At 34.3% G+C, this 27256-nt stretch overlaps 1 protein-coding gene and 1 long non-coding RNA gene across 2 annotated transcripts; one reads left to right on the forward strand and one right to left on the reverse strand.

Annotated features, from left to right (window-relative positions):
* Positions 1–831: 831 nt before the first annotated feature.
* LOC128997215 (charged multivesicular body protein 4b-like) lies at positions 832–13603 on the reverse strand. The gene is made up of 5 exons (XM_054422821.1): positions 13240–13603; positions 9677–9854; positions 8185–8299; positions 4393–4531; positions 832–2061 (listed from the first exon to the last, which is right to left on the reverse strand). The coding sequence occupies exons 1-5, from the start codon at positions 13418–13420 to the stop codon at positions 2006–2008; spliced, it is 669 nt and encodes a 222-aa protein (XP_054278796.1). The 5' UTR covers positions 13421–13603; the 3' UTR covers positions 832–2005.
* Positions 13604–15991: 2388 nt separating this feature from the next.
* On the forward strand, positions 15992–24851 carry LOC128997292 (uncharacterized). Its single transcript, XR_008491117.1, has 3 exons — positions 15992–16477; positions 22863–22965; positions 24703–24851. It is a non-coding gene; the product is annotated as an uncharacterized LOC128997292 (long non-coding RNA).
* Positions 24852–27256: the final 2405 nt, after the last annotated feature.

Here is a 27256-nt window from a genome sequence, read left to right on the forward strand (position 1 = left end):
TGTTAGAATCAATTTGCAGTTTTTGTTGATAAAATATTGAATGAGTTAGCACAGCCTGAATTGCTATCAGTCTATTATCAGAAGCAGATAAGACCATCAATAAAATAACAATCAATACCTGCAATGTAGAAACTCTTGTTGTGGTCATGAACTGTTTATAATACAATTTAACACTTTCTGCTGAGTGCATGTCAGAAGTTTTTTGTTTTCCATAGGGTTTATGTAAAACTTAAGTGTATAAAATGTGGGTAGTTTATTTATGGTAACTTTCTCAAAAAAACATTAAGGTGAAAAATAATTAGTGCTGGTTGATATGTTATTTGTATCTGCAACTGGGCAGTAAATTAATGATACTACTAAATATGTAGGTAGCCTTTTACCTTTATGGATAGTTCAGATTCAATTTTATGTTTTCCCTCATTTTATTGAAAAAATCAAAATGAATACACACATCAAGGATAAGCCAAAAAGTAGTAAAATGCTTGATTTGAGGGCCAACTCACTAAGAGTCCACCTATCTTTTCAACTTCCATCCGAGCCACTGACTATTTATAAATAGTCAGTAGTTGGCGAAGTCTTATAAGCCTTGCCCACCAAAGTCCCTCATTAATGTTTTCCCCATAAGAATAACAAGGAAAGAGAAATGCATTTGTTTTGGAAGGTACAAGTTAGGAGGGCAACATTGGAAAGTTGGTTTATAAACATTTTAAGCCTGAGTGTCTTAAGTTGGTGTTAAAACCAAAAATTCACATTCCCTCTTGTGTCAAAATGAGTGTTTTGATATGATTCAAAAATTCAAATTTTGGGCAAGGAAGTAACAAGAGAACAAAATATACAAATACAATTTAATTTGAAAATGATTACCATATCCCAAGAGGAACAAATGTACACATCCATATTTACAAGATTTACATTATAACCAATTTTATCATATCATTCAATTCTACAGTAAGTTTGTGAATTAGGCATGTTTTCAAAACCTTTCAATGTTTCATTCAGAAAAAAAATTCTTAACAAAGTTAGTTAAGGAATAAAAATAATTGTAATCTACGAAACTTTGGTACAGTACAAAAAAGTTAGGTACAAGTTTAACTTAACTATAATTTTTTTAAATCTAAACGCTATCTAGGTTTAGGCAATTATTTTTAAATATAGTAAACCCTCATTGATCTAGTGGATTAGATAACACACCTTTCACAGAAAATAGCTTTAGTGTTCCAAATGTTACGAACAGTAACCAATAAAGCACTGTAAATTAAGCAACAAAATTGTGTAATTTACAGTGGTGCATAACACATAGTGGAACAATAGTTTTACAAACAGCTAAATTTAAATTATGTGAATTCTGCATTTATGATGTCCAGATTAATGAGGATTTACAGTATATTTTATCCTCAGCATCATCGTATACTTAAAGAAAAATGATTTATATTTAAACCTAAGTAAGTGTAGTTTCAAAACATTATAGTTATTTAAACTTTACGTAGGTAAGTGACGTTTCAACTAATAGGTTTCTTAATAAATAGAAATTAAAAATTATCAATTTTAAAATAATTAGAGGCCTACAATAAAATGAAATGCTACAAACTCACGGTAAAACCAACTCTATCACATATTCCACCTTGGTAACAGCTTAGAAGCTCACACAAGAGCATGATAAAAACACTTCAAACTTTTTAGAACCATAAGTTCAGGCATAAAAATATACATTTTCAAAACATTACATTACGCTTCAAAGAAATACCCACGAAATATAAAAAATATCTTAAATAAATAGTTTTGGCTTGGAAGAAGCTTACCCGATAACTGATAAAGCGAAAAGTTGCACAGCCTAAGTACAACCGATCTTTGATCTTTCGCGGATACAACTTAACACTTCTAATACCATTGTAAAATTCAAGCTTTCTAAAAGTTTAATACATTAGTAATAATCGTTAAAGGCGATTGAATAATAGAACTGGGCACGTATGAACCATGAGGCGACGAGGCGATGAAATCCCTTGTTTTAGTGAGCCCAAGCCAATAGTTCCTTCAAATCCGGATCTTCTTCTTCGGCTTTGGCTGAAAATACAACTTGTAAATAATAGACAATTCACAGTTTATAATTTTGTAAAATCTCCCCAACTGGGTTCTCATTGTGATAGGATGAAGCTTTTAGAGTACGGTATTTTAGTTCTTTCTTGCAGAATTGACTCTCAAAACAAATTTGCAATTTATTTCTAGCTATTTTGAAGAACTTAAAAACCCCAAATAATAGTATATTGAAGCGTTATAATTTGCTTAATAGTTATGGAAAAATTTCTAAATGCTATAAATTTAAAATTCCCATTTGATTGTTTTTGAGAATAAGAAAACTGTTGTTTATTTTAATTATGAACATATTTTGATCAAATCTGGAAAATTATTCTATAGTGCAATTCCCAAAATGTTAACACAAAATTTGATATAACGTAAAATGTTCTCCATAAGAATAGAATTAGAAACCATTTACTACTGATTTTTGTTTACTTCAATACAGCTGATCGTGATTTATCATTAAGCCAGTAAGCAATATTACACATGGATTACTCATTTGCCGGTCGATTCTGCAATGTACTGTTACTATATGAAACCAGGAATAGCGTTACCTATAATAATCAAGACTTTTAGTTACGTAACTAAAGTTTTTTTTGTAAATCTACTAACATTTATAATTTATTGTAGTGTTTAATCAATATTTCGTATGAAGTGGAATAACCTCAACGGCCACTCATAGAAAACAACCTGGGAATAAAGATGAAATAGGTTGGTATACCGGTAGGTATTAGTTCATTTTGTAATTACTATGACAAGTTACAATGGGCGAAAAATCAACATTGTTTGGAGGAAATTTTAACCAGATACTGCATGTTGCTCCAAGCAAAAAAGGTTCAAATAATATAGCCTAACATGCACGGTAGTAAAGGGAGCATCCATATATAAGGGTAAAGCCTAGAGGTAGTTTCCGTTTCTTAAAACTAACCAAAAATATGCACGTTGAAGATGTTGATGAAAAGTGATTTTGTGATTGGGTTCGATAACTGGTTAATGTCACCATAACCTGACGTAAAATAGTTAGTAATCAGGTGTTGATTAGGCCCTTTTTATAGAATATGTAAAATCAATAGCACCTTTAGGAGGAATACCACCACATAAACTTACACTTGGCTAATAGTAGTTTTTTTAATGTTGATCAGAAATAAATCTAGGGTTAAGTTTGGTCAATAGGATGCCTTTGTTTTACACTAATTTAATTTTGTTAACCCTTTACAAAAGGAGTATAAACTTAGATATAATAACTGGGTCGGGGAGGTAATTTAGCGGTTGTAAGCTTATCTCAACACTTCTTTATTATTTGTCTTTTCCTATTTGACGAAGACTATTTCCAATATTACAATCAGGGAAGCCTTTTTATCACCAACCAAAAGACTAAAGCTATCTTAGTAAACCAATATTTATTCACAAACATGTTTGCTGTCTTTAGCAGGGTTAAACCTCTGGATTCATTGAAATTATTTATTTAAAATAACAACATCAAGCAACAAAAGCAAAGACAAACAACAAACTGTTTTTTACACAAAAGATGTGTTGTACAGGGATATCTATCCTGGCACATAGATAATTTGGTTCCAAGTTTGTTTAAATATTAGAATAATTTGTTTTACATTTAAGCTTTTTAGGGACTTATGTCCCTACAAGCCACTAGTATTATTTAATTAGCCTAATTAAATGAAACAGCTGATTGATGCAACTAACAGCTGTATGTTTATTTACTTGGCAGGACTGTTGATGGTGCTTTATCTATGTTTTGAAAATTTGTGCGAGTTATTTAATGAGAGGGTTGTTATGTTACTGTAATTCGCAACCTCTTCCCATCGAGAAACACAAACTGTACAACAGCTCGTATTTTTTTTTTTATTACATAGGTGAAACCTAACTTACTTTAAGTTTGCCTTTAGTCTCATAAAACTTTTCAAAAGAAAAGACACAGTAAACTCAGAAATCTACTTTAGCAATGTCAAACTCTGATAGGTATGCAAAAACTATAAACTTTATAAATAAAATATAAATTTTATACTTTTTAGAAACAGTGTGGACAGCCACTAACCATTGAGCTTCATAACAATTTCCAAAGTTAATGGGAAACAAGAAGAGACAATGTTTGATATATGAGTGGCTCAATGATCATTTGAATAAAAATAGGCTAGAGCTGGTCCATATCGATGCCTTACTTCATTATTCCAAAGTCAATAATACCTACTATCGAGCTTAAAAAGAGGTCCCCAAGTCAACCCATATAGACCAGTTGATGGGTGACTGTACATATATAATATGTAAGATAGGCTACAATAGACAAATGTATATTTTACATACCTGATGTCTTAGCTCTCGCAGCAGGGACAGGCACCTCGGAAGGTACTGAAGGGAGTTGGTCCGCAGTTGGCCCTGTGCCCAGCAACTCCTTGTCTAACTCCTCTTGTTCCAACTCCTCCAACTCTTTTTCCAACTCATCCTGAAATAAGACACAACGATCAGAAAAAATACTCATCCTCAAGATCGTCTTGTTTGTCTGAGTAACAGAGGGTAGAGAATTCAATAGGAGGCTCATTTTATTCTCTCTATTGAGGGGAAGACAGAGAAAAATCTGTGAAAGGTAATACAAAGTTTCTTACGGTATTACTTAAGCAAAGGTCCTGGAACAAACATGTATATAGTATTATGTTACGTAAAAGTACACATGAACAAAGTGACAAATTTTGATGTGTGCGAAATTAAGAACATGAATCATGTTTTGGTCACTGAAGGCACAAACAAGTATACGACTATTAGTCTACACCAAACATCTTAATTTATAAAGTCAGTTTATGAGGTAAATGTAACATAAAATAAATAATTATAGCATTTGTGTTAGTTATCCTTATCCTTTAATAAATATAAATAAAACACTTAATTATGATAACGATAACTAAAGGAAGTGAGTAAAAGAATAATAAAGTTAAAAATACATATGTTCATGTTCACTATAGCCAAATAAAAAATTCACAAAAACACACTAAAATTAAAATTTTAAAATAAAAACTTAAAAATGCACAATAGACACAAAGATTTTTAAACTAATCCAACCTTTGTCGCTTTTCAAATGTACAGTAACGGAAAATTGCATCACTGCTGTCCCCTTTTCAAATAAAAAGTCATTTGAAGCTATTATTTACTTATCCACTGTGGAAAAACAATTGATAATGCATTGCTATCACTAGTGAGCTCTGAATGTCGCAGTTGCATTGGTTAATTGAAAGGTTTGAGTTTATCTCTTAAGGTCAAAGACAACCAGACGCAATAAACAATTTGGAGTCTGGTTTTTTATTACATTCTAAACAAGATAAACTGATATTTGAAAAACTGCTTAAAGAGGATAATGAGGTTAGGTAAGGAAAAATAATCAGTGTATGAGTGAACTAGGGATTTCAAAGATAGTTTAGTAGACGTAGACTAGCAGTTTCTAAAATTAACGAAGTTCTGTTTTGACTTAAAATTAGCAAAGTTCTGTTTTGACTTTCACATTTGTAAATACAGTAACTACTGCATTATTATTATACTAGCAGAGTACCCGTCCTTTGTACGGGGTTGGCATATAATTTTAAAATGCTTATTGCAGTTATACTCAAGCTTTACGTTTGCAATGGGGGAGGACACAGTTTGGTAAAAATTTGCATCTTTAAATTTACGGTGTACTATGGTATTACACATCTACAATAACCATAATGTTCTACCACTTCACCTAAACAATAAATAAAAATAAATTATTTAATATTCGCAAAAAATCACAAATTATTCATGAAATTAAAAACATAAACATAACTGTAAACAATCCTACTTTGACAGTTCTCACAGTTGTGTATCACAGTTTTTTGTTGCTGCTTGGTTCAAATTAGCTGTTTAAATAAACGCCAATAAAATTATAGTGCTGCACCCTGTTGGTAAATCTTATAATACCCTTTAAATATGAATACCAGTACCGGTACTCATAAGTTTAACATGGAGAACTACAGAGCCACTGGGGCGGAGCCTGAAAGCATTTTTGAGATAAGAATATGCCTATATGTTAATCGGGAATGTGAGCTATCATCATGCCAAATTTCAGCCCAATCCGTCCAGTGGTTTATGCGTGATTGAACTTCAAACAAATAAACACACAAACTTTCACATTTATAATATTAGTAAGATTAATGTTACTTGTTTAAAAGGTCATATCTCATTCATTTAGTAGCCTACAACAGTAGTGTCAATGGAAAATTTAAACTGTTTTAAAAATACAATGTTGTTTTGTTCTTAAATTTTTACTTTATACAAGAAAAATCAAGAATTCCGAATGTTTAAACTTACTGTATGTATAAGATATTAAAATCCTATTAAATTTTTTATGTAATAAATACGCTAAAAAACAAGTAACTTAGTAGGCCTACTAAAAAAAATTATCCAATTTTTAGTTTGAGTTTAAAAACGCTAATGGCATTTTTATGTATTTTGTAGAGGAACGGTCCAAACCCTGTTTTTGTTACCACTATTAAAACATCAATATTTTTATCTAGCAAGATTAATCAGGTATCAAAGAAACAGCAAACTACATCGTTAGTAGTAACAACTTAAAGGAGAGGGCACTTTCAGTCAGAGCCATATAATGCTATTTTAGACTACCCAAGAGTCCCACTAGTGATCTAAACCATCTGTTGGGAAAAAATTTATATTATTTACGTTAAAAACAAAGCAAAGTGTACGGAAATTGTAGGTGAATGTTGATGCATGGACCAAGTTTGCTTATTGTAGCCTACATGAATTTTGAATCCAAGGATAATTGGAATAGTTGCCAAAATAGCCTATGGCCATCCATTCATTGAGGGCGATCCATTAAATACTTTCTTATGAAATGGCGACCATACTAATGTAGGTATTTTAAGATAAGTATGAATGGAGATGAATGTAGGATGAGTGGCGCGATCTTGTAGTCTTGTTAGTTACTAAGGCCGACATGTTTCTCAGACACTCTGTTAATTAATAGCCCATACAGCTAAATAGCAACTAAGGGGCCTCCAGTTTATAGTGGAATCCAAACCACATTTTAGCCTTGTAATTGGGCCATTCTGAAATTAAGTCAAATTTTTTGTCCCTCAATGTTTTTTACACAAAAAACTAATTTTATAAACTTGATATTTTTTTATAAATGGAGAAAGAGTGTATTTAAGAGATCCCAATATTAAATTTTACTAAAGACCAATAGAACAAAGATTGTTTCATAAAAAAAAATCATGGGTGGAAATTCCCCTTAATTTCAGAATGGCCCATTTAACGAATTAGTCTAATTATTAGGATAGTACTGCGGACGTTAATCCACATCAGGGAGTATCGCACCCACAGTGCATGCCTATAAATATCCACAATTCGAGACCTCCTAAAAAGCACGACATTCATTGGTTCTATTGAGTGAAATAAGAAAACATCAACTGTGGGAGTTTATCACAGGGCTGCCTTAATTGTGGCAGCAATATATGGCCACTTAGGCTACGGTGGTAAAAATGTGTTGTTTGGATAAACAAGACTCTGTACTATGTGTGGTTTTCTTTATGAACAGACTGATTGAAGGGAACCAAGGGAACTGAAGGGAACTGATTGCTCTGGGTCCAAGCATGTCAACCATTGCCTATGGTGCATCTTTGATGGACAAAATATACCCTCATTAAATTATATGATAAAACTTTTTTATTTTGTCACATTTGCATATTTTTTATGACGTTGAAATAGGCTAAGTACTGTACATAAACTGAAAAGGCCTGTAGGCAAGATTGTTGTAGACGAACAGTGCTTTGTAGCTCTTATACGTTTGCAACAGTACTAGGCAATCAGCCTTAGTGATGCTGCAGCAATGTGGCCAAGTGTAGTTGACAGCCGCAAGCTCAGTTGGATGCGATTCCGGTTAAGTTAGTATGCACAATAAAATAATAAAAAAGCTAGGAACTAACTATAGGCTAGTTTGAACTTTATACAATAGTTTTTCAGGGCTAAACAAATTAATTACTATTTTCAAACTTATGACCATAAGTTATCCGCAATGCTAAAACAATCACTTATTGAATCGAACTCTATAAAAATCGGAATTTAAGTGTAACTTACGTCATCAACATCAGTTCCGAATGCGACAGGATTTGAAATGGCTTCAGAAATTTCTTTGGCCACGTCTTGCTGTTCAGCAATGTCATCCATCATATCGTGAACTTGATCTACATCCCTGAAAATAAAAAAATTTGTTACTACACATCATGTTCATATCAAAGCTAACCTGGACAATTTTGAAATCCGAGGCCAGCTCCACTCTCACAACGTTAGAGTAGCACAAAAGCTGAATACCCAGCGATACAGACTGTCCCTGACAAGAGATAGCTTCAGCAGTTGCAGTACAAATGTTAAATGCGCTGCCGCTCCACCTGAGAGAGCTAGAGACTTGAATATTTATGGAAAATATCAAGGAGCTCCTGCACAACCCGTACTAATCCGTTGACGAGTTTTTTTAGGAGGCACCAACTCTTGACCATCCACCACCCACTAAAGCACTAAAGCTAAAGTTGTAAAAATATGTTGTTTTTGAAGAAGTTATTTTTATAAATGTTTGATGCTGTCTATTCGGCCCTGGCTGGTCAAAGACGAAGAGGAGGTAATAATAAGGTAGTCTATATTCGAAACAATTATTCTTGTTAGGCCTACCTATATACCGTAGCTATTTAGGTTCTTAACTAATGTAAATAGGCCTAGTGGTTAAGTAGTTGTAGCTTACTCAAAGCGTTTCTGACAGGAGCACTTTATCAGAACCCAGGAGGTTAGGGCCTAATTACTAATTGAAAGAAAAATTTGATTGCATATCCATTATCTATATTGTATCGGCCTAGTCAGTACGGTACATAGTATTTAGCTCCGTTAGATTTTAATAATTTAGCAGCCAAAACACAACTCAAGTTCTTTAACCTACAAAATGTGGGCTAGAATTTAATGAGTGAATTTGATCAAACTAACTTAAACGTGTTAGACCAAAAAATTATTCAAGGATTACCTACCTATATTAGATTTAGGCATAGGCCTACCTATGTTGTTGCCTGAATTCTTGTAGGTAAGATGTTTGTGTCACCTTAAACCTACCTACAAGAACTCCAAGGCAACAACAACTAAGATAAATCCAAAACAACCCAGTTCTTGAAATTGGGATAACAAAAAAATAATGAAAAGGACTTGACTAGTAAACACAAGCGGCTCAACATAGCCTTACATGTGAATTAAGAAAACATCATTGTGTCATGTATTGACTCTATATTGAAAATAAAATACAGTAGGCCTAATAAAGCCTTTACAGAGACAAAGATATTGGGATTTTACAACCTAATATTTCACTTGTCTACCATCGAATTAGCAAATTCTAACCCGATACCTTATCTAAATCTACAATCTGGAGACAACACAGGCAACACCATCATTTAAAACTTGTGCTTAACTGAGTGACAATTTAGTTTGCATGTCAATTTAGTTAAAGAGTTTACGTCAAGGTACAAAAAGAGAAAAAGTGGGAAATGTTAAAAGTTAAAACCGCCATAAAATATGAAATCTGAAAGAAACTTACATGTGTTGGTGTGCAGCCTTCAGTGCTTCGGCAGCGTTTTTCATGGTTTGCAATACCGCCGTGTTGGTATTCGCTCCTTCCAACGCTTCTCTCTGCATTTCAATTGTAGACAAGGTGCCATCAATTTGCTGCAGCTGTTTCTCATAGCGCTTCTTTCTCTTAAGTGCTTGAATGGCGGCTGATTTGAAAAACAAATTAAAGTTTAAGATCTCAATTTGTAATTGTAGGCTATAGGTAGCTTCATAAATAAGACTTTAAAAAAACCTCAATTTGTAAATGTAATTCAAGTGCGTTACACAGAGTTATGGGTAATATTACATTTGATTCGAGTGTTAATCTAATGGGACAATTCAAAGCTGTCATTTCAAGTAAACGTGCAAGCGTAATTCAAGGCTTGAATCAATCTTACAAATGGAAGATAGGTTGGACTTAATGCGGATTTGTGTCTATTTAAGTAGGTACCGTACTATGAAGATAGGTTAGATTATCTTAGGTAAGGTTAAGTTTAGGTTATAATTTTTTACGTTGCCTCCAGACTGTTTTTGCACAATTGAAATAGGTAGGTAGGCCTATGATAGTAGACAAATGATAGGGGAGGAAAGTTAGTGGAAACAGCTGTCAGTTGTTTACATTTGATACTAAACAGACAAAACCAAACACGACGACATGATAGCAAAATCAGAGAATTACAATACGGTATGCAATAATTTGATTTGTAAATGTGTTACATATTAAATAAAAGATGTGTAAAATAAAATAGTTGTATTCTGAAATGAATCCTAAATAACAATGATTAGGCCTATAAACAAAAACAAAGTTAACTTATTAAGCATAACGTATGGTATTTTTTTAAACATAGCCTACAGTAAGTAGGCCTATGTTAGAAAAGACACATCAAAATGCAAACAGACTTTGGTGCCGTTTACAAAATACAATATAAATCAACTGCGATACTTAAATTATTAATCACATTCCAACATAAATTATAAACAAATTGAATTTACTCTCGTAAAATACCAGTAACGGTAGGCCTAATAAAAGCTAGCCCACTGCCGACATGATCGTCCGCATTCCAACCCTCAACGTCATCTGTTAATGGGCGTAGCATAGTGCATAATCTGATTGTGCGTAAAAGTGAAAACGTGCCACAGTGCATAATTTCATGTATTCAGCAACTAATAAAATGATATTAGGCTACATGTGTAATAAGGAAACCCAACAATGAGAGATTCCATTCTTGGTAACAATATTTTCTTTAGCGCTACGACATACTGCAGTAAAGAAGTTAAGTTATTATTGAAACCCTTTTTTAAAACATTAAGCTCAGTTAATCTAATCTAACTTAACCTAGGTATGTGAGGAAGATAGGTCGGACTTTATACGGATTCGTGACTGCATTAAGTCTTTTGAAGTGAGGTTAGATTCCTAAGTTAAAGGTTAGGTTATAATGAACCGACTAATTAATTTATGCAAGCCTACTTCCAGACTATTTTTGCACAATTGAAATAGTAATGAAATAACACCTGATAGGCTATCGTTATTTCATTGTGTTTCACTCACTATTAAATTGTGCAAAAACAGTCTGGACGAAGCATAAATTAATGAGTCGGTTCATTAACTTATAACCTAACACCTTCCTAATCTAACCTCACTTCAAAACACAGTCATGAATCCGCATAAAACCCGACCTACCTTCCTCACATGCCTAAATAAGAACTGATTACTTAGGCCTATTTGGTATCAAAACGAATTGATTTCACTCCGCATTAAGTTGAGTAGCCTATAAACCTCTGTTTGCTCTCCTCCTCGCTCAGGGTGGCTAGTGAAATCACATTGAAAAATTCCCTGACTTTTCCCTGACAATTCCATGATTTTTTAAAACTTTACTTGATCGACAAATTCAATATTACAATTTTAATACTACCTAACTCATTCTTCAAAAGGACTAACCTTTATCTGAGAATCTTAAGTTTTTTTACATGAAAAACATGCTTAAAATCTATAGATACAGGCTAGCTTATATTCAAACTTTGCAACTCACCATAGTAAAATTAAACTGAGTTAAGATGATACAGTAGACCCCCTCTTAACCGACCTCGTATTAACCGATAATCGGATTATCCGCCTTTGATCGTAAAATAATACAGTTTGTTTTAACCGACCTTGCTTTGATAGCAGCTCGGTTTAACCGTCGCTTTCTAGGAATCTCGGCATTTCCGGTCCCACGCTGGGCGATGAGAACTGAACCATACGTTTATCTCCACAGGATATGACTAACAATAAGTTATTTTGTGATGATCACAAAAAATATAGCATAGCCTATGTAGCTCGAGCACATCTGATCTGATTTGTTTTCTGTGCGGCAAATTTATAACATCATAAAGTGCGTTACGATTTTGAGAACTGATTATCTTATCGCTGGAGTAAACAAACAACGCAACTTGTAGGGAGGGCAGGGGGGAGGGTTAACAACTCCAAGGTCAAGATAGTTTTTGTGCATCGAGCCTCCAGTGAGAGGCTATAAATAAACGTCCTGTCTTGTAACAAAATGGTTGCTTGAATCTTTAATGACGACAAAAGGTTCTTTACTATTACGATGTATTTGGAAAGTATTAATTAATACATTACAGTAGTAAAGTTATTAAAATAGGAATTTTATTAAATCTTGCTTAGTATTATAATATATTCACTGAAAGTAGGCCTATTTGACTTAACCGTGTTTTGTGTTTATTTGTGACATTTCTATCAATATGAAAAAGGAGATAAGAGTACCGGTAGTTTATTTTATAAATAATGCAAGTATGACTTCAAAATAATGATTATATAATTCCAAATGAATAGCACTTTATTATGTTATGATTTTAGGGATTGCCCGTTTTATCCGACCTTTTGAATCATCCGACCTAGGTCCGGTCCCATTAGGGTCGGTTAAGAGGGGGTCTACTGTACGCAGTTTATAATAAAATTTAATTTAGTACAAAAACACACAATTTATTTGTAGAGACATAAGTTATTTCTTAGTTTTCACCCACACGTTTAGGTAGGTACTTACTTAGACTTAGTTAGGTACTTACTTAGACACAGGTTTAGTTACATAGGCTACTCTCGACCTTTCCTAACAATTTTTAAAATTATCTTAAAAATTTTACAATTTTCCCTGACTTATGACAAAATTCCCTGACTTTTCCAGATATTTAATATTCCCTGACATTTCCAGGTTTTCCAGGTCACTAGCCACCCTGTCGTTAAGTCCACATGGGTGTCCAGACCACGCCATTTTACCATCATTACCGCTCAATGGACCATTTTAACCTCCGTTTTATGGCCACTTACTTATGTTGTACGGCCAAAATAAGTTATGTCATTTAGCCTAGGCCTACATCAAATAAATTAATAGGCCTAGGCTATGTTTACAGGAGGCCAAAAAAGCTTTTAATAACTAAGTTAAGTTTCAGCTATGGAAAACTAGGACTGCTAGGTAGGCCTAAACGGAAAACGTAGGCTAGGCCTAAGCCTAGTCTACCTTACAACACAGATCATGGTAAGCCAAGCCTAGAGCTTACCTCTCTTATTTTTTGTTCCGTGTTTCCTGGCTGTCTGCAATTCCTGTTCAACTTTCTTTTCCAAAAACTCTTGTTTCTTAATCAACATTTCTTCTGTTTCCCTTAATTTTTGTATGGCTTCCCCAGTAGAAGGTGCCTTTTCTTCTTTCTTGCCCCCGAACACTTTACTGAGGAAACTCATGTTGATTATTTATAAAAATTAGGTTCCTATTAAAAGGTGAAAGTCGGGACTACAATAAAATGATCTATAACAAGAAATTTGATTGTAAATAAAATGTAAAACCAATTTTGCTAGCCTACAAGTTGAAGTTGCCTTGCGTCCACTCCTGCGATGACACCAGAGCAGAGACCAAACCAGACACCATTTACTTGACACAAAGCACCTTCTTCTTACGCTTACGATTTACGAACAATGATGAATGCACCAATCATATGGAGGAAGAGAATAAGGAAGGATGATGACTAAAGATGACTGGATAGTGGATCTGAGAAATCAGTCAGTGCTTACTATATTAGAAAAGAGGACATGTAACACTGTGGAAGACCTACATAGCATTACCATGTTGGTTAGTCTATGGCATTACTATGTCTTATCTATGGCATTATGTAGCAAAACTCAACAGAATTAAACCATTAAACTACAAGGAGGCCGTGATTAAACCGATTAAACTATGTAAAATACGAGTATTGCATTATGCATTTAAGTGGAGTATTTTATAACCAGTCTTCTAAAACATACTTCAAAGTCAATATTACAGTATTACTTTTGTTTAGCTAATTTCCCATAATTTCCCAGAAGCCTACAGATTTGTTTACATTTTGGCCATGTGGATAATACTTTTTAATGAAACAGCTGTTAGTTAGTTTGTAAATTGTATTTTAAACAAGACACATTAATTGGGAGTTACTGAATTGTCCAAAAGAAGCATTTGCAATGTTATTTTTTATTTTTGTTTATTAATTTTCTTCTGTATCATGTCATACTTTGCAATATATAACGTTCCATGACGAAATCAGTGGAAAATCCTTTTATCACAGTAACTCTTAAAATTGTTTCTTATTGACCTTATATCTTATATAAATAGACAGCTGCGTGATAATGGTTGATGCTGACAATGCCTTCAACAGGATAAACAGGGATAGCGCTGGGTTCACAACGATATGGTAGGCATACGGTTAAGTATCGATCGTCGTAGTATGAAAACAACTACTATCGAATATCGTAAATCGATTGGCTTCCATAGCGCCAACCAACCAACCAAAACGTAAACAAACCAGTTTAGCTGCTAACTCATGTTTTCCAATTTTTATTTTATTAATAAAAATGTCATAGTATTTAATTATTAATTGTTTAATGTAAAACAGATTGTAAATAAACTTTGTTAAAAAAACCCAAACCAACCAACACCGACAGACAGAAAAGAGAAGACAAGAGATTACAAAAACTACTAGCACTAGCCTAAAAGGAGAGGAAAATATTTGATTTAATTTATTCCAACATTGTTCCTTTTGATCAGTTTCATGGTGCATAGTGCATTATTATGGAGGAAATATGCAAAGGTCATCTAAACGCTTTTAAAAGTAAGGGGGTGGTAATTTATCTGGCGTTAATTGCGCTAGTTACTGGAATATTAATTTTAAAATTCCTCCGTAATTTAAGTTCTTATATATTCATCATGCTGGTTATCAGCCTTACTGTAATTGGATAATAAACATTTTCATTGGTAAATTTTATGCCAGGTTCAGATATTATGTTGTACTTATTTATTTGCATTCACTCTCACTGTAATATTGTGAATAAAATTATGGCCTTCCATCGTCAAGGCCACATTATGACGTTTGACGACAGACATAGCAGAAGGCACCAAGGCAATAGTTTACTATTCCACCGAGGCAGCCGGTGCGGTGAGCCAGAGCCGATGCCGATACTAAAAGTCGATGTCTGTCATCCGGTAGAAAACAAGCTCGATATTTAACCGACCCATGTAGCACAGATGGTTGGGCCAACGTTGGTAAATTGTGGAGCCACACAGTTGGCCAACGGTAGAAATGTCACCTCTTTAAACTGTTTTCCAGCCAACCATTGTCCAACCGTTTTATTTCACACAAAATAATAAAGATTTAGTACGAAAAGCATAATTATTAGTTGAGTAAATTGATTAAATAGTTCATAAAAACAAATTTTGAAAAAAAACTAGAACAAACTTTTTTGGCCCAGACGGGTTTCGAACCCGGGTCCTTCGACTTATGAGCCTCTTACTTTACCACTGAGCTATCTGTGATTGCTGATGTAGAGAGTTTTCAAGTGGTGAAAGAGTAGCCGACAGTTGCAATGGTCGCAATACTTCAAACATTTTTGATACTACACAGTATAATATGATTCTGTTAATCTGTTAAGGCATCATAAGTAGTTTTTTTTTTTTTGGAGTTAGAGAGGATACTGGTATTTGAATGATTAATTAATTACCGTTAGATTGTTAATGCTATTATAATTGCCTGTTATATGATTAATTACTCTTTCCCCTTAAATTGTTGCAAATAAGTTAAAGAATATTAATTTAAAAATTATTTGCATTATTAAAATTATTAAAATTCATTGTTGTAGCGCCGGAACTGTCCCAGATAGCACGTAAGCTTGCTTCAAGCCTTGAATTACGCTTGCTTTTACTTGAAATGACAGCTTTGAATTGTCACTTTAGATTCAAACTCGAGTCAAATGTCAACTTCGTGTAACACACTTGAATTACGCTTACAGTGGATTGAATTAACAGCTTTGAAATGTCACATTAGATTCAAACTGGATTCGAGTATACACAACACACTACTATTACGCTTGCACTTGCTTGTATTAACAGCTTTGAAATATCACATTAGATTCGAATCCGAGTCGAGTGTAATATTACCCACAATGCACTTCCATTACGCTTACGTTGGTTTGAAATTACAGCTTTTAAGTATCACGTTGGATTCGAATTGGAGTCGAGTGTAAGTTACCCATAATTCCGAGCGGGAACGGGAACGACGCTAAGTTAACGGTGGGACCGACACTTGAAGATGCCATCGGCCATATTGCTTTGTTTTGTTTATTGTGTATTTGTAAGTGATTCATTCTCAATCTCTCTCATTGAGTTGAGAATATCGATATTCTGGTGCTGAGTTGTTCAAGTTATAATATTATATTGTTAAAGCTGATTTGTTATTAAGTTTCATCTAGGCCTATTTCTTCTTATCCATCAAGGTAAGTTCTTATTAGCACAAACTAAGTAAACTCAAGGATTGTGACTAACAAAATCAAATCGTCTTAAGTTAATTACAAGAATAGCCTAGGAAGAAATTAAGTAAACTCAAAATCAGTGAAAATTTTGAAAGAGCCAAGTAAGTTTTAGCCTAAAGTTAGCTTTTTTAGGGATGTCCCCTCTCCATTAGGTTTGACCAATGGGGAGGCTAGCTCAACACCCACCCAGCGACCCAGCCCAGTACACATGCAAATAGTACTATATTAAGGTGTGTTTTCCTCAACGTTCAATGTCTGCGAACTAAGTTTAATCTGGTGGAGAGTTTTATGGATTTTATTCAACCTGATATCTTTGCCATAAACGAGCACTGGCTTTTTCAAGAAGAATCAAGCTTTTACTCAAAAATAGGTGACTGTAAACTTGCCAACATCCATTGCCGGAAAAATAACATACACGGTGGGGTTGCTATTTACGCACATGAAAAACTCAAATGTCATAATCTTGATTTGAATGATTTTTGTGTTGATTTTGACTTGGAAATTGTTGGGACAGTATTTGACGATTATTCATTGGCAGTGCTGTCAGTGTACCACTCAGACAATGGTGATTTTGATAACTTTTTAGCTCTGCTTGATAATTGCTTGGACTATCTTTCTAGTAAAATCAACTGGATCCTTATTGGTGGAGATTTTAATACCCCATTAAATGTTGACTCCACAAGATCACAGAGTCTTACTGAGATTATGAGGTCTCATGGATTGTACTGGGGAAACACAGTGCCTACTAGAGGAAGAAACTGCCTGGACAGTGTTGCAACTAACTTCAACATCTGGGATCACATAACTAAGGTAGAAAAATGTGTTGTTGCCGACCATGATGCTGTAGTCACTGATGTCAGCTGTAAGCAGGTATGTGAAAAGCAGGTGACTAGCAATAAGGCCTCTCTCTCTTCTTACAGGAAAGTAGATGAAAACTTAATTACATTTTTTGCTGAAGAACTTGCTAGGGTTGACTGGAATCTTGTTTTATGTGATAACAATAATCTCTTTAACCTTTTTTTTGATCAATTCAAGTCAATGTTTGATGAAATATTTCCCTTGAGATACAGGAAACAATCTGCTGAAACAAGAAAAAATTGTGGAGCTTCTGGTCCAAGAGGGAAGTCATGGTACACGGAGGAGTTGACTAGGCTAAGATCATATACTCTGCTCTTAAGTGACCTAAGTAAAGATAGACCTAACTTGCGTGACCTATACCTTAACGCAAAAAGATTTTACAGGATCAAGGTAGACGCAGCGAAGAAGGCCGCCAACATCGCATTTATTGAAAATGCCCCGAACCCTTGCAAAGCAGCCTGGAGTCTAGTCAACTATCATAGGAAAACGGCAAGTGTGGAATGCTCAGCCAGCCCTGAACAGGTAAACTCTTTCTTTATTACTGCTGTTAAGGAGATTGTTGAAGGCATTCCAGAAAGTATAGCAGCCACTAGTGTCCAACCTCAACCTAATCTAGTTTTTGATAAATGGAGGTCTACCAACCAGCAGGAAATAACTAGAATTGTAAAGAACTTTCGGCACTCGCGAAGTAGTGATGCCTATGGAATGACTACAACAATATTAATTAAGATTATTGATACCATTGCATCTCCTCTTGCTACTGTAGTCAACTATTGCTTAGCCACAGGTATTTTTCCCGATGAACTCAAGATCTCCCGGACAGTACCAATCTACAAAAAGGGTGACCCGCAACTTTTAAATAGCTACAGGCCTATATCTATCACTCCCATTCTGAGCAAAGTAGTCGAAACCGTTATCAAGATCCAACTAACAGACTTTTTTGAACAAAATTTTATTTTCTCAGACAAACAACATGGTTTTAGATCAGGAAGATCTACTTCAACAGCAGTTAAAGATGTGGTGAGCTGCGTCTATGAGGCTTTTGAAGGTGGTGATGCGGTTGCACTCACCCTGTGCGACTTGAGTAAAGCATTTGACTGTGTTTCTCACAAAATCCTGCTAGATAAACTCCATCATTATGGCATAAGAGGCACAGTCTTTACTACACTCAGGTCTTACCTTGAGAACAGGCAACAATTTGTCACAGTGAAGGGAGTTAGCTCTAGTAAAAAGCTAATTGAGCATGGTGTCCCACAGGGCTCAGTACTTGGCCCCCTGTTCTTTCTTGTCATGATAAATGACCTTGGAAATGATATTAACTGCCTTTTATTTGCTGATGACACAACAATAATTTCTCGCAACAATGACATTCAGATGCTGCTCCAGGAGGCTGAAATCGACCTCAGTAAAGCCAGTTCATGGTTCGAGCGTAACAAACTAAGTCTAAACAAAGACAAGACTCAACAGCTCATCTGCTCCCTCGCGGGAGTCGAATTAGGAAATCAGCCAGTGAAACTGCTTGGATTCTATCTAGACAGCAAGCTCTCTTGGAATGATCATGTCAGCGTGGTGTGCAAGAAACTGTCAAGAGTAATCTCCCTGATCAGAAAACTGAAAAATTTGGTCACTTTGCAGTATCTTGTCGTCATCTATCACTCCCTGTTCCATACACACATCTCCTATGGACTGCTTTTGTGGGGGCACTCTGCAGCATGTGAAAGAGTCCTCCTGTACCAGAAGATGGTTTTGAGGATCATGACAGGGGCTGAGTATAGGCAACACTGCAAACCTTTATTTCAAGAGCTTGGCATCCTGACAGTCTATGGGAACTACGTGTTGAGCTCCCTCCTCTACGTAAAAGAGAACTTAGCTGATTTTCAAATAAGAGGGCAGCTTCATGGTCACAATCTGAGAAACAACAACCTGATCTCTATTCCCAGATGCCGCACTTCTAAAGTGAAGGACAGTTTCCCACTACTGGCTTGTAAAATGTTTAATAGACTGCCTGAGAACATTAAGAACCTGGAGCCGAAACTGTTCAAAAAGAAGTTAAAGTCGTGGTGTTGCCAACAGAGCTTTTATTCCTTGGAGGATTACTTCAAAGCCCAGTTAGTTTTTTAATATTTTTTTATGCCGCCTGACACTCAAGTTAATTATTAATAATTATATGTTGAAGTATTTTTTTATTTGTGAGTTTTATGATATTTGTATCATTAATGACGCGACCTATCCAGAAATGGTCAACGGTCAAGAGGATGGTAATTATGGTAATTATGGTAATTATGGTAAAGTCAGCCACTTTTGAGTTGGTAAGCCTACGTGCAATGAGTAGCCTAGCCTAAAAAATAAATGTTGTCAACTTATCGGCCTAACTTAGAGTTGTTTGTATGCATAAGAACATATTTTTTTTTACCAGCTTGGATATCAAGCTCTCCATGTAAGATACTTAGGTATTGTGGTACTGGTATGGTCTAACTTAGGCCTAGGCATTGTCGTCACTGTTCATAGTATAGACTATGGTAGGTTATAGCCTAGATTAGCCATAATGGGCCTAAGTTACGTTGTAGTCTATTCTATAAAGCTGGGTTTTTCTAGGCGGGGAGAGAGTAGCGTGGAGAGTGAACTCCTCTTGTCTTAAATAGTTTAATGTTACCGGTACTGTTTTCCTAGGAAGCAGAGCGGAATGCCATGTTACTCGATTTTCCGCTCTCCGCGCTCCTCTTCTGCGTCTAGGAAAACCCGGCTTTAGACTTAACTTAATGCCATATTTTATACCATGATATTTTAATGTGTAGGTAACTTATAACTTAGGGCTAGGGACTTAAAGCTAAGTTACTTCAGTAGCCTACTCGATAAGTATTTAAGCAGCTACTTTGTTAGTGACACTGTCAGATAAAATGCAGTAACCTACGTTTAATCGCAGTAAGAGTCTGGTCAGCTTTCAGGCGATTAGTTTCTGATATAGGTAGGCTACAAAATTTTTTCTCCATTAAACTAAAAATTGGCATTAAGTTAGGTTAACTTACTTTGATTTAGTCCACTTAACTTAAGGCCTATTTTGCTCGGAGCGACTGTAGCGATAGTCGCACAGCGATAATCGCTCTGTTACTATCGCTGTTACGGCGACCGTTTTGCTTAGAGCGATTGATTTACAGTCGTCGTACGATTTTTCATCAGCACATTTTACCAGCATGGTACAATGGTAAGGTCATGAGTGCGTGTTGTAACTTTTTAAACTATCTCCTCAGGGAGGGGTTAGAAGACGAGGCTCTACTTGACCCTAGGGGAAGTATCAATAGACGATCGATAGAAAATACGTAGTGATAGGATAGGATAGGAGTGAGTGATAGGGTTTGGAACGGATGCATATCACTAGATGTCATTACTGTATTTAGGATATATCTTAAATAGAAAACTGTAGGCTAGTTTAAGCTACTTATTAAAATCAACATTAAGAAAAATGCAAAGGAACCTAAACCTAAATAAATAAGTAGGCTAGGTTATTTATTTAGGTTTAAGTTTTTTTGCATATTTCTTAACCTTAATCCTTTAGCCTATAGCAAAATAGGCTATTATAATTAAATAACTTCTTGATCAGCACTTTACGTGTTATTAAATTTACGGAAAGTAAATAAAAGAAACGTCTTATAACACTTAAAACATATATTTACGCTTATACTGTTACTCACAAGACGGTAAATATACAAAACAGATGGTAAGTGGTGATCGATTTCGATTGGACACTCCAATCATCATCAGACCTAGAAGAATGGGTACATTCGCCTATTGGGTCTGATGATGATTGGAGTGTCCAATCGAAATCGATCACCACTTACCATCTGTTTTGTATATTTACCGTCTTGTGAGTAACAGTATAAGTGTAAATATATATTTTAAGTGTTATAAGACTTTTCTTTTATTTACTTTCAGCTAGTATAATATAATCTTACTAATATTATAAATGTGAAAGTTTGTGTGTTTGTTTATTTGTTTGAAGTTCAATCACGCATTAAGTAACTACTGGTCGGATCGAGCTGAAATTCGGTATGATTATAGCTTTCGTTCCCAATTAACATATAGACATATTCTTATCTCAAAGACCCATTCAGGCTCCGCCCCAGTGGCTTTGGAGATTTCCATGTTAACCTTATCAGTATTCAAATTTAAAATGAATAAAATAATTTTACCAGCGGTTTCAACTACACGAGTTGGTTCTATGATATTCAATAGTACTAAAAAGTTATAGTGTTTACTAATAGGGTGCAGAACTAATTTTTTTTCATATATGACAACAGCTTATTTGACCCAAGCAGCAACAAAAAGCTATGATACACAATGGGAACTGACAAAAAATAGGACTGTTTACAGTTATGCTTAAGTTTTTTATTTATAAATAATTTGTGATTGTGCGAATATTTGGTAACTTATTCGTCTCTATTGTTTAGGTAAAGTGGTAGCACATTATTATGGCTATAGTAGATGTGTAAATTACCGTAAGTTAAAAGAACCAAATTTACTCAAACTGTGTCCTCCCCCATTGCAAACACAAAGCACGAGTATAACTGCAATAAGCATTTTATACTTATACGCCAACCCCGTACGAAGGACGGGTACTCTGCTAGTATACAATACATATAAAAATAAATTTGATTAAAATGTTTTTCGTGGACCCCACAAAAAAATGCTTGCGGACCACACCTTGAGAAACTCTGACCTAAGTTAAACTTAATAATTTACATTGAATGAAACATTTAAATCTGAGTCAAACATTTAAAGTTATAACTTTACTTAAGTATTTTATGGGAAAATAACATAATCCTAACTTAACTTAAGTTAATATTTTAAGGTTACCTAAGTTAAATTATCGAATAAAAGTTGCATCTGATGATATAAAATAGGCCTTTTGTAGGTTTATTGCAGAACTGTACCTGGGTGTTTTAACATAAATAATATAAATATTTTATAACTAAAATAACTTAGGTCTAGGCTTAAGTTTCACAGGTTATGTAATAAAGATCTTCTAAATAAAGTTATACACATTTTTTTTTAACCAGAAGCGGTTAAGATAGGCACTGTAGGGGGGCACAATTTTTATTTCACCTGCGGAATTTTAATACGGACAAAATGAGAGTAAAAAAATAAAAAAATTTATAATTTGTGTAATATAAAAATTAAACTGTCATAACCTAACCTTACTAACCAAACTTGCTGATAATCGCTACTGAATAATTTACTACCTTTAGTCCATCAGTGACGTTAAATATTAGGATCGGTCTATTTTGATCGCCCTACCGGCGCAAGTACCGATCAGTAGTGAACTTGTTAAACAATTGATTTATTAAAATAACCTAATATGAAAGTAAAATCTTGAACTTCAGAAATAAAACTTAACCCCATGTTTGAAATGGAAAGACAAACTTTAGGTCTTAGGGGTTAAATGTAGGCTACTATTCTGTATTAAGTTCATTTTAAGTATTTTTTTTTTTTTTAGCTGCTGCACAGAAAATGTTGGGCATAAGTGAAGTCACGGAAGCCAAAGTTACAAGCGTTGTTGCTAAGTGGCTTCAACAAGCCAAAACCAGATGTGAAAGAAGGTAAGGATAAAAAATTGTCACTAACTAACTATTCAACTCACCATTAATAGAATTCCATTGGTAGCCTAATAATACTGTACAGTGGACTCAATTATACAGGGAAGGAGACACTTGAAACTGAGACACCCAACAACATACTTACAACTGCATACTTGTTACATGATTAAAGTCTAATGCAAAATATATTTAAGCCAATAATGTTAATTCTGTAATATTAGCCAAACTATAGACCTTTGGGATAATTACTGTAAACAAAACACAAGATGCCAAGACTTTATACCTTTTAAATATTTTAATCTTTAGACATGTGATGAATGGTCTCAAATCTATCCTACAAAACAAGTTGTTTCAGCACCGCTCACTTCCTGCCGATCCAGGGTGGTTAAACCGTACTGATAAAAATTGTCTGGTTTAAGAACTACATCTGCTGAGTGCAGTCTGGTTACTAGGTGTTCGGGTAAAAAGGAGTCTACTGCATAATGGTTTTTCATTAAAATGTTTTTTATTGTTTATCATTATGATTACTCAAGTACTGTATAAGCTAAAAAATACCCCCGCCGCAGCAATCCTGCCGACTAAGTGAATTTCCATTTGCCTGAATTGATTTTCAATTAAATGTATTTAATTAACATTAGCTTTAATGAGTACATAGGCTTGCTGCTACAAGGAGGGTAAAAAAGTGTGTTTTTTAGTAAAATATTAATTACTTAGTATCAAATAAATAAATTTACTAAGTTTGGTCAAAAACAAGCAAACTACGACATTTTACAATATTCTCCATAAGAATAACATGGGAATTTTAAAATGTATATTTTTTCTCTCCGTAACCAATAATTGTACAAAAACAATTAAAAAGGTTTGGAGAGAAATTGGGAAATTTTGTGATTAAAGGGTCAAAAATTAGAAAAACCCATTTTTACCCCATAAAACCCCGTTCCCATGGTCCGATCATGCTGGTTCGCAAACTTATTCAAGTTTATCCCGCCTTACACCTTCAAAAAAAATTTCATCAAAATCGGACAAAAATTAACTTAGCCTACACAAGTTATCGTGTTCACGGACATATAATCTATATATACATATATAAAAATGTGAACAAATGGTGTTATTGGGCTCTGGGGACATCAAAATGAAAAAGTTAATTGGTTCCGGGCCTAGGTCTTACCATGCCACCTACGGTAATAGATTTTTTCCTATAGGGAAATTCGCCAAAAGAAAAATGCTAGTATTTTTATTCTTGTAGAGGGGTTTTCATGTTTCATAGCAATGCTGGGCTTGCCTGGGTTAATTTATATAGTAAATGAAAGCTTATATATATTTGTAAAGTATGAGCAAGATTTGTAACAAATGTCTTGGCTATATTTAGGATAACCAACCAAGAACTATCACTAGTTTTATACTTAAACGATAAAATATAAAATCCCGCAGATTCACTGAAGTAATGTGAAAACAATCCTGGGCTTGTGTCTAGCATTTTTTGACAATAAAAATGTAATTGTGTTTTATACATATTAATAATTAATATTAATATTATTGGGAAGATCATATATTGTATCTGTATATCATTGTAGGAATAAATTAATTTTCATTAAACAGGCCTACACTGGTTGTGAGTTAAACTGTGTTAGTTTAAAATGTTGCTTACTTGCCTATTTTTTATACCAGATACAAAATTAATCATTTTGGTTAATTATCCTTAAATTTAATATTGATTCTATTTGTTTTGACTTTTTTCAGAGGGAAAAACCTGCCTTTGTGGACAGTGGGGAGGAAGTTCCACTCAATGGGGATGAAAATCTTGTTGAATAGATAACTTACTCTGTATTATTAAAGTAATCGTAAAATGAGGAATTTTTGAGGGAATTGTTTGTTGAAAGTTAAAGATACGAGGCATTTTGAAATGTAAATGAGTTATGTAAATCTTCAATATAAATCTATTTAGACAAATTACCTCTTGTGTTTTATTTTTAATTTCAAAGAATTCTGAATTCTACGTACTGAATAGTAATAATATGTAAAATTGTAGGGTTGAAAATTAAAATAACTCATGTTTTCCTGCTCTTTTATAAAAATAAGTTTTTAGATGGTATCTCGCTTTTTTATTTGGAGAAGTGTCTTGGCATTTAACAACTAGAGGCATTGAAGTTATTAGATTATGTTGTGATTGTGAAATTATCTGAAATATTGGAAGATTATATTGTGCTATGCATCTCAACCTAAAAAATATGAAATTTTTATTACATGTGTCAAGACTGTGTGAATCCTGGTAAAAGCATATGAATTAAATTTTCAGAAATAAAAAGAGCTTGTAAGTGGCTAAAAAAGAATTATTTCTTGTACTCTTCAATTTATATTCAAATTAGATGTTTCAATTTTTCAATCGACATGGTTTAGCCCCTGAGCTGAATTGGTGACTAATATAATATAAATACCTCGTCACAGCTCTGTAGTTTCTGTAGATTACAGCTATTTTGGCATCAAAATGCCATCATCAGATATACATACATCCACCTGAATTGGCGTCGTTAAACTGTACACATACACGAACATGATAAAAACACGTAAAACAAGAGACAGGCCTGTCGCGTACATGATTGCTACGAGTACGGAAGCTGACCGTACTCGTAGCAATCATGTACGCGACAGGCCTGTCTCTTGTTTTACGTGTTTTTATCGTGTTCGTGTATGTGTACAGTTTAACGACGCCAATTCAGGTGGATGTATGTATATCTGAGGATGGCATTTTGATGCCGAAACAGCTGTAATCTACAGAAACTACAGAGCTGTGACGAGGTATTTATATTATATTAGTTTCAATTTTTATTCAAATTAGAAATTTCAAGTTTTATTAAAATTGGATATTTCAAGTTTTATTCAAACTGGAAGAGCGGGAACTTCGACGCATGATTTTAACTTGAATCAAGTTTACAAACCCGATCCTTCAAGTTTGCAGATTTGACAAACCAAACTTATTTCAAGCTTGAATCAAGTATTTTTTCAATTTATATTTAGATTAGATAGTTCAAGTGTTATTCAAATAAGATGTTTCAATTTTTATTCAAATTAGAAATTTCAAGTTTTATTCAAATTAGATGTTTCAAATTTTATTCAAACTGGAAGAGCGGGAACTTCGACGCATGATATTAACTTGAATCAAGTTTACGGACCCATCCGAGCAAACTTGATTCAAGTTTGCAGATTTGACAAATCAAACTTGTTTCAAGCTTTAATCAAGTATTTTTTGCTATCTGGGATAATATATAAAATATCTGGTTTTACAATACTGTACCTTTATCAGTTCCAAAAACTTTTGGAACTGATAAAGGTATTGTAAAACCAGATATTTTATTATAATTATGTTGTGAAAGCTAGACCCAGAGAATGAAAGTCGTGTAAACTCAACTATGGACCATTGTTGGTCCAACAAAAGTATCTTTTGTTGGTCCAACGGAGTGAAAAACGGTTGGACAACGGTTGGCTTGATGTATGATACCCAGCAATGCATATTAATGTATTTCATTAACAATGAACCAATGTTGGTCCACAGTTGTAAATATTGGTTGGCCCAACTACGAGATATACAGTTGGACAACGGTTGGTTGGTTGTGGAAGCTCCAACCAACCATCGACCAACTGTCCCACAGTTGGCCAACGTTGGCCCAACCATCTGTGCTACATGGGGAATGCCTACCATATCGTTGTGAACCCAGCGCTATCCGATAAACAGAGTTCATGCGTTGTGGCAGGCAAGAATTAAATGGCCAAGGGCTGCACGATTCATTTTCAACACATACCAGAGTAAGGCTGCACTATAATTATGCCAGGAAGTAAAAAACAACTGTATAGCATGGAAGGCGTTACTCAGGGAGACCCATTATCTATGATAGTGTATGGATTATCCACTTTGCCGTTAATTTATGAATTAAAACCCATCCCAAAAACAAATCAAGTATGGTATGCGGATGACATGGTATGGTACTGGGAGTAGTTTTTTAGGAGGATTTATTGGATGTGACAAAACAGAAAAGGATGTCTTTATTAAAAAGAAGGTAGAAAAGTGGAATAGTCATTTGGTAAGTCTGGCGAATGTTGCTGAAAAATATCCACAATCTGCACAAACAGTTGCCACAAAATCCATACAAGCCGAATGGAATTTTTTTTCAAAGAGTTGTTGAAAGTGAAGACATTAATTTTTATCCGATAAAAAACTCAATAGAACAAAACCTATTTCCTGCTTTATTTGGCTGTCATCTAAACCAAGATGAACAAAAAATATTACATCTGCAAGTAA

Source organism: Macrosteles quadrilineatus, unplaced genomic scaffold (assembly GCF_028750875.1).
Source record: "Macrosteles quadrilineatus isolate MER2022 unplaced genomic scaffold, UCM_ALF_1.0 Scaffold_6__1_contigs__length_79288215, whole genome shotgun sequence".
Taxonomy (NCBI): Eukaryota; Metazoa; Arthropoda; class Insecta; order Hemiptera; family Cicadellidae; genus Macrosteles; species Macrosteles quadrilineatus.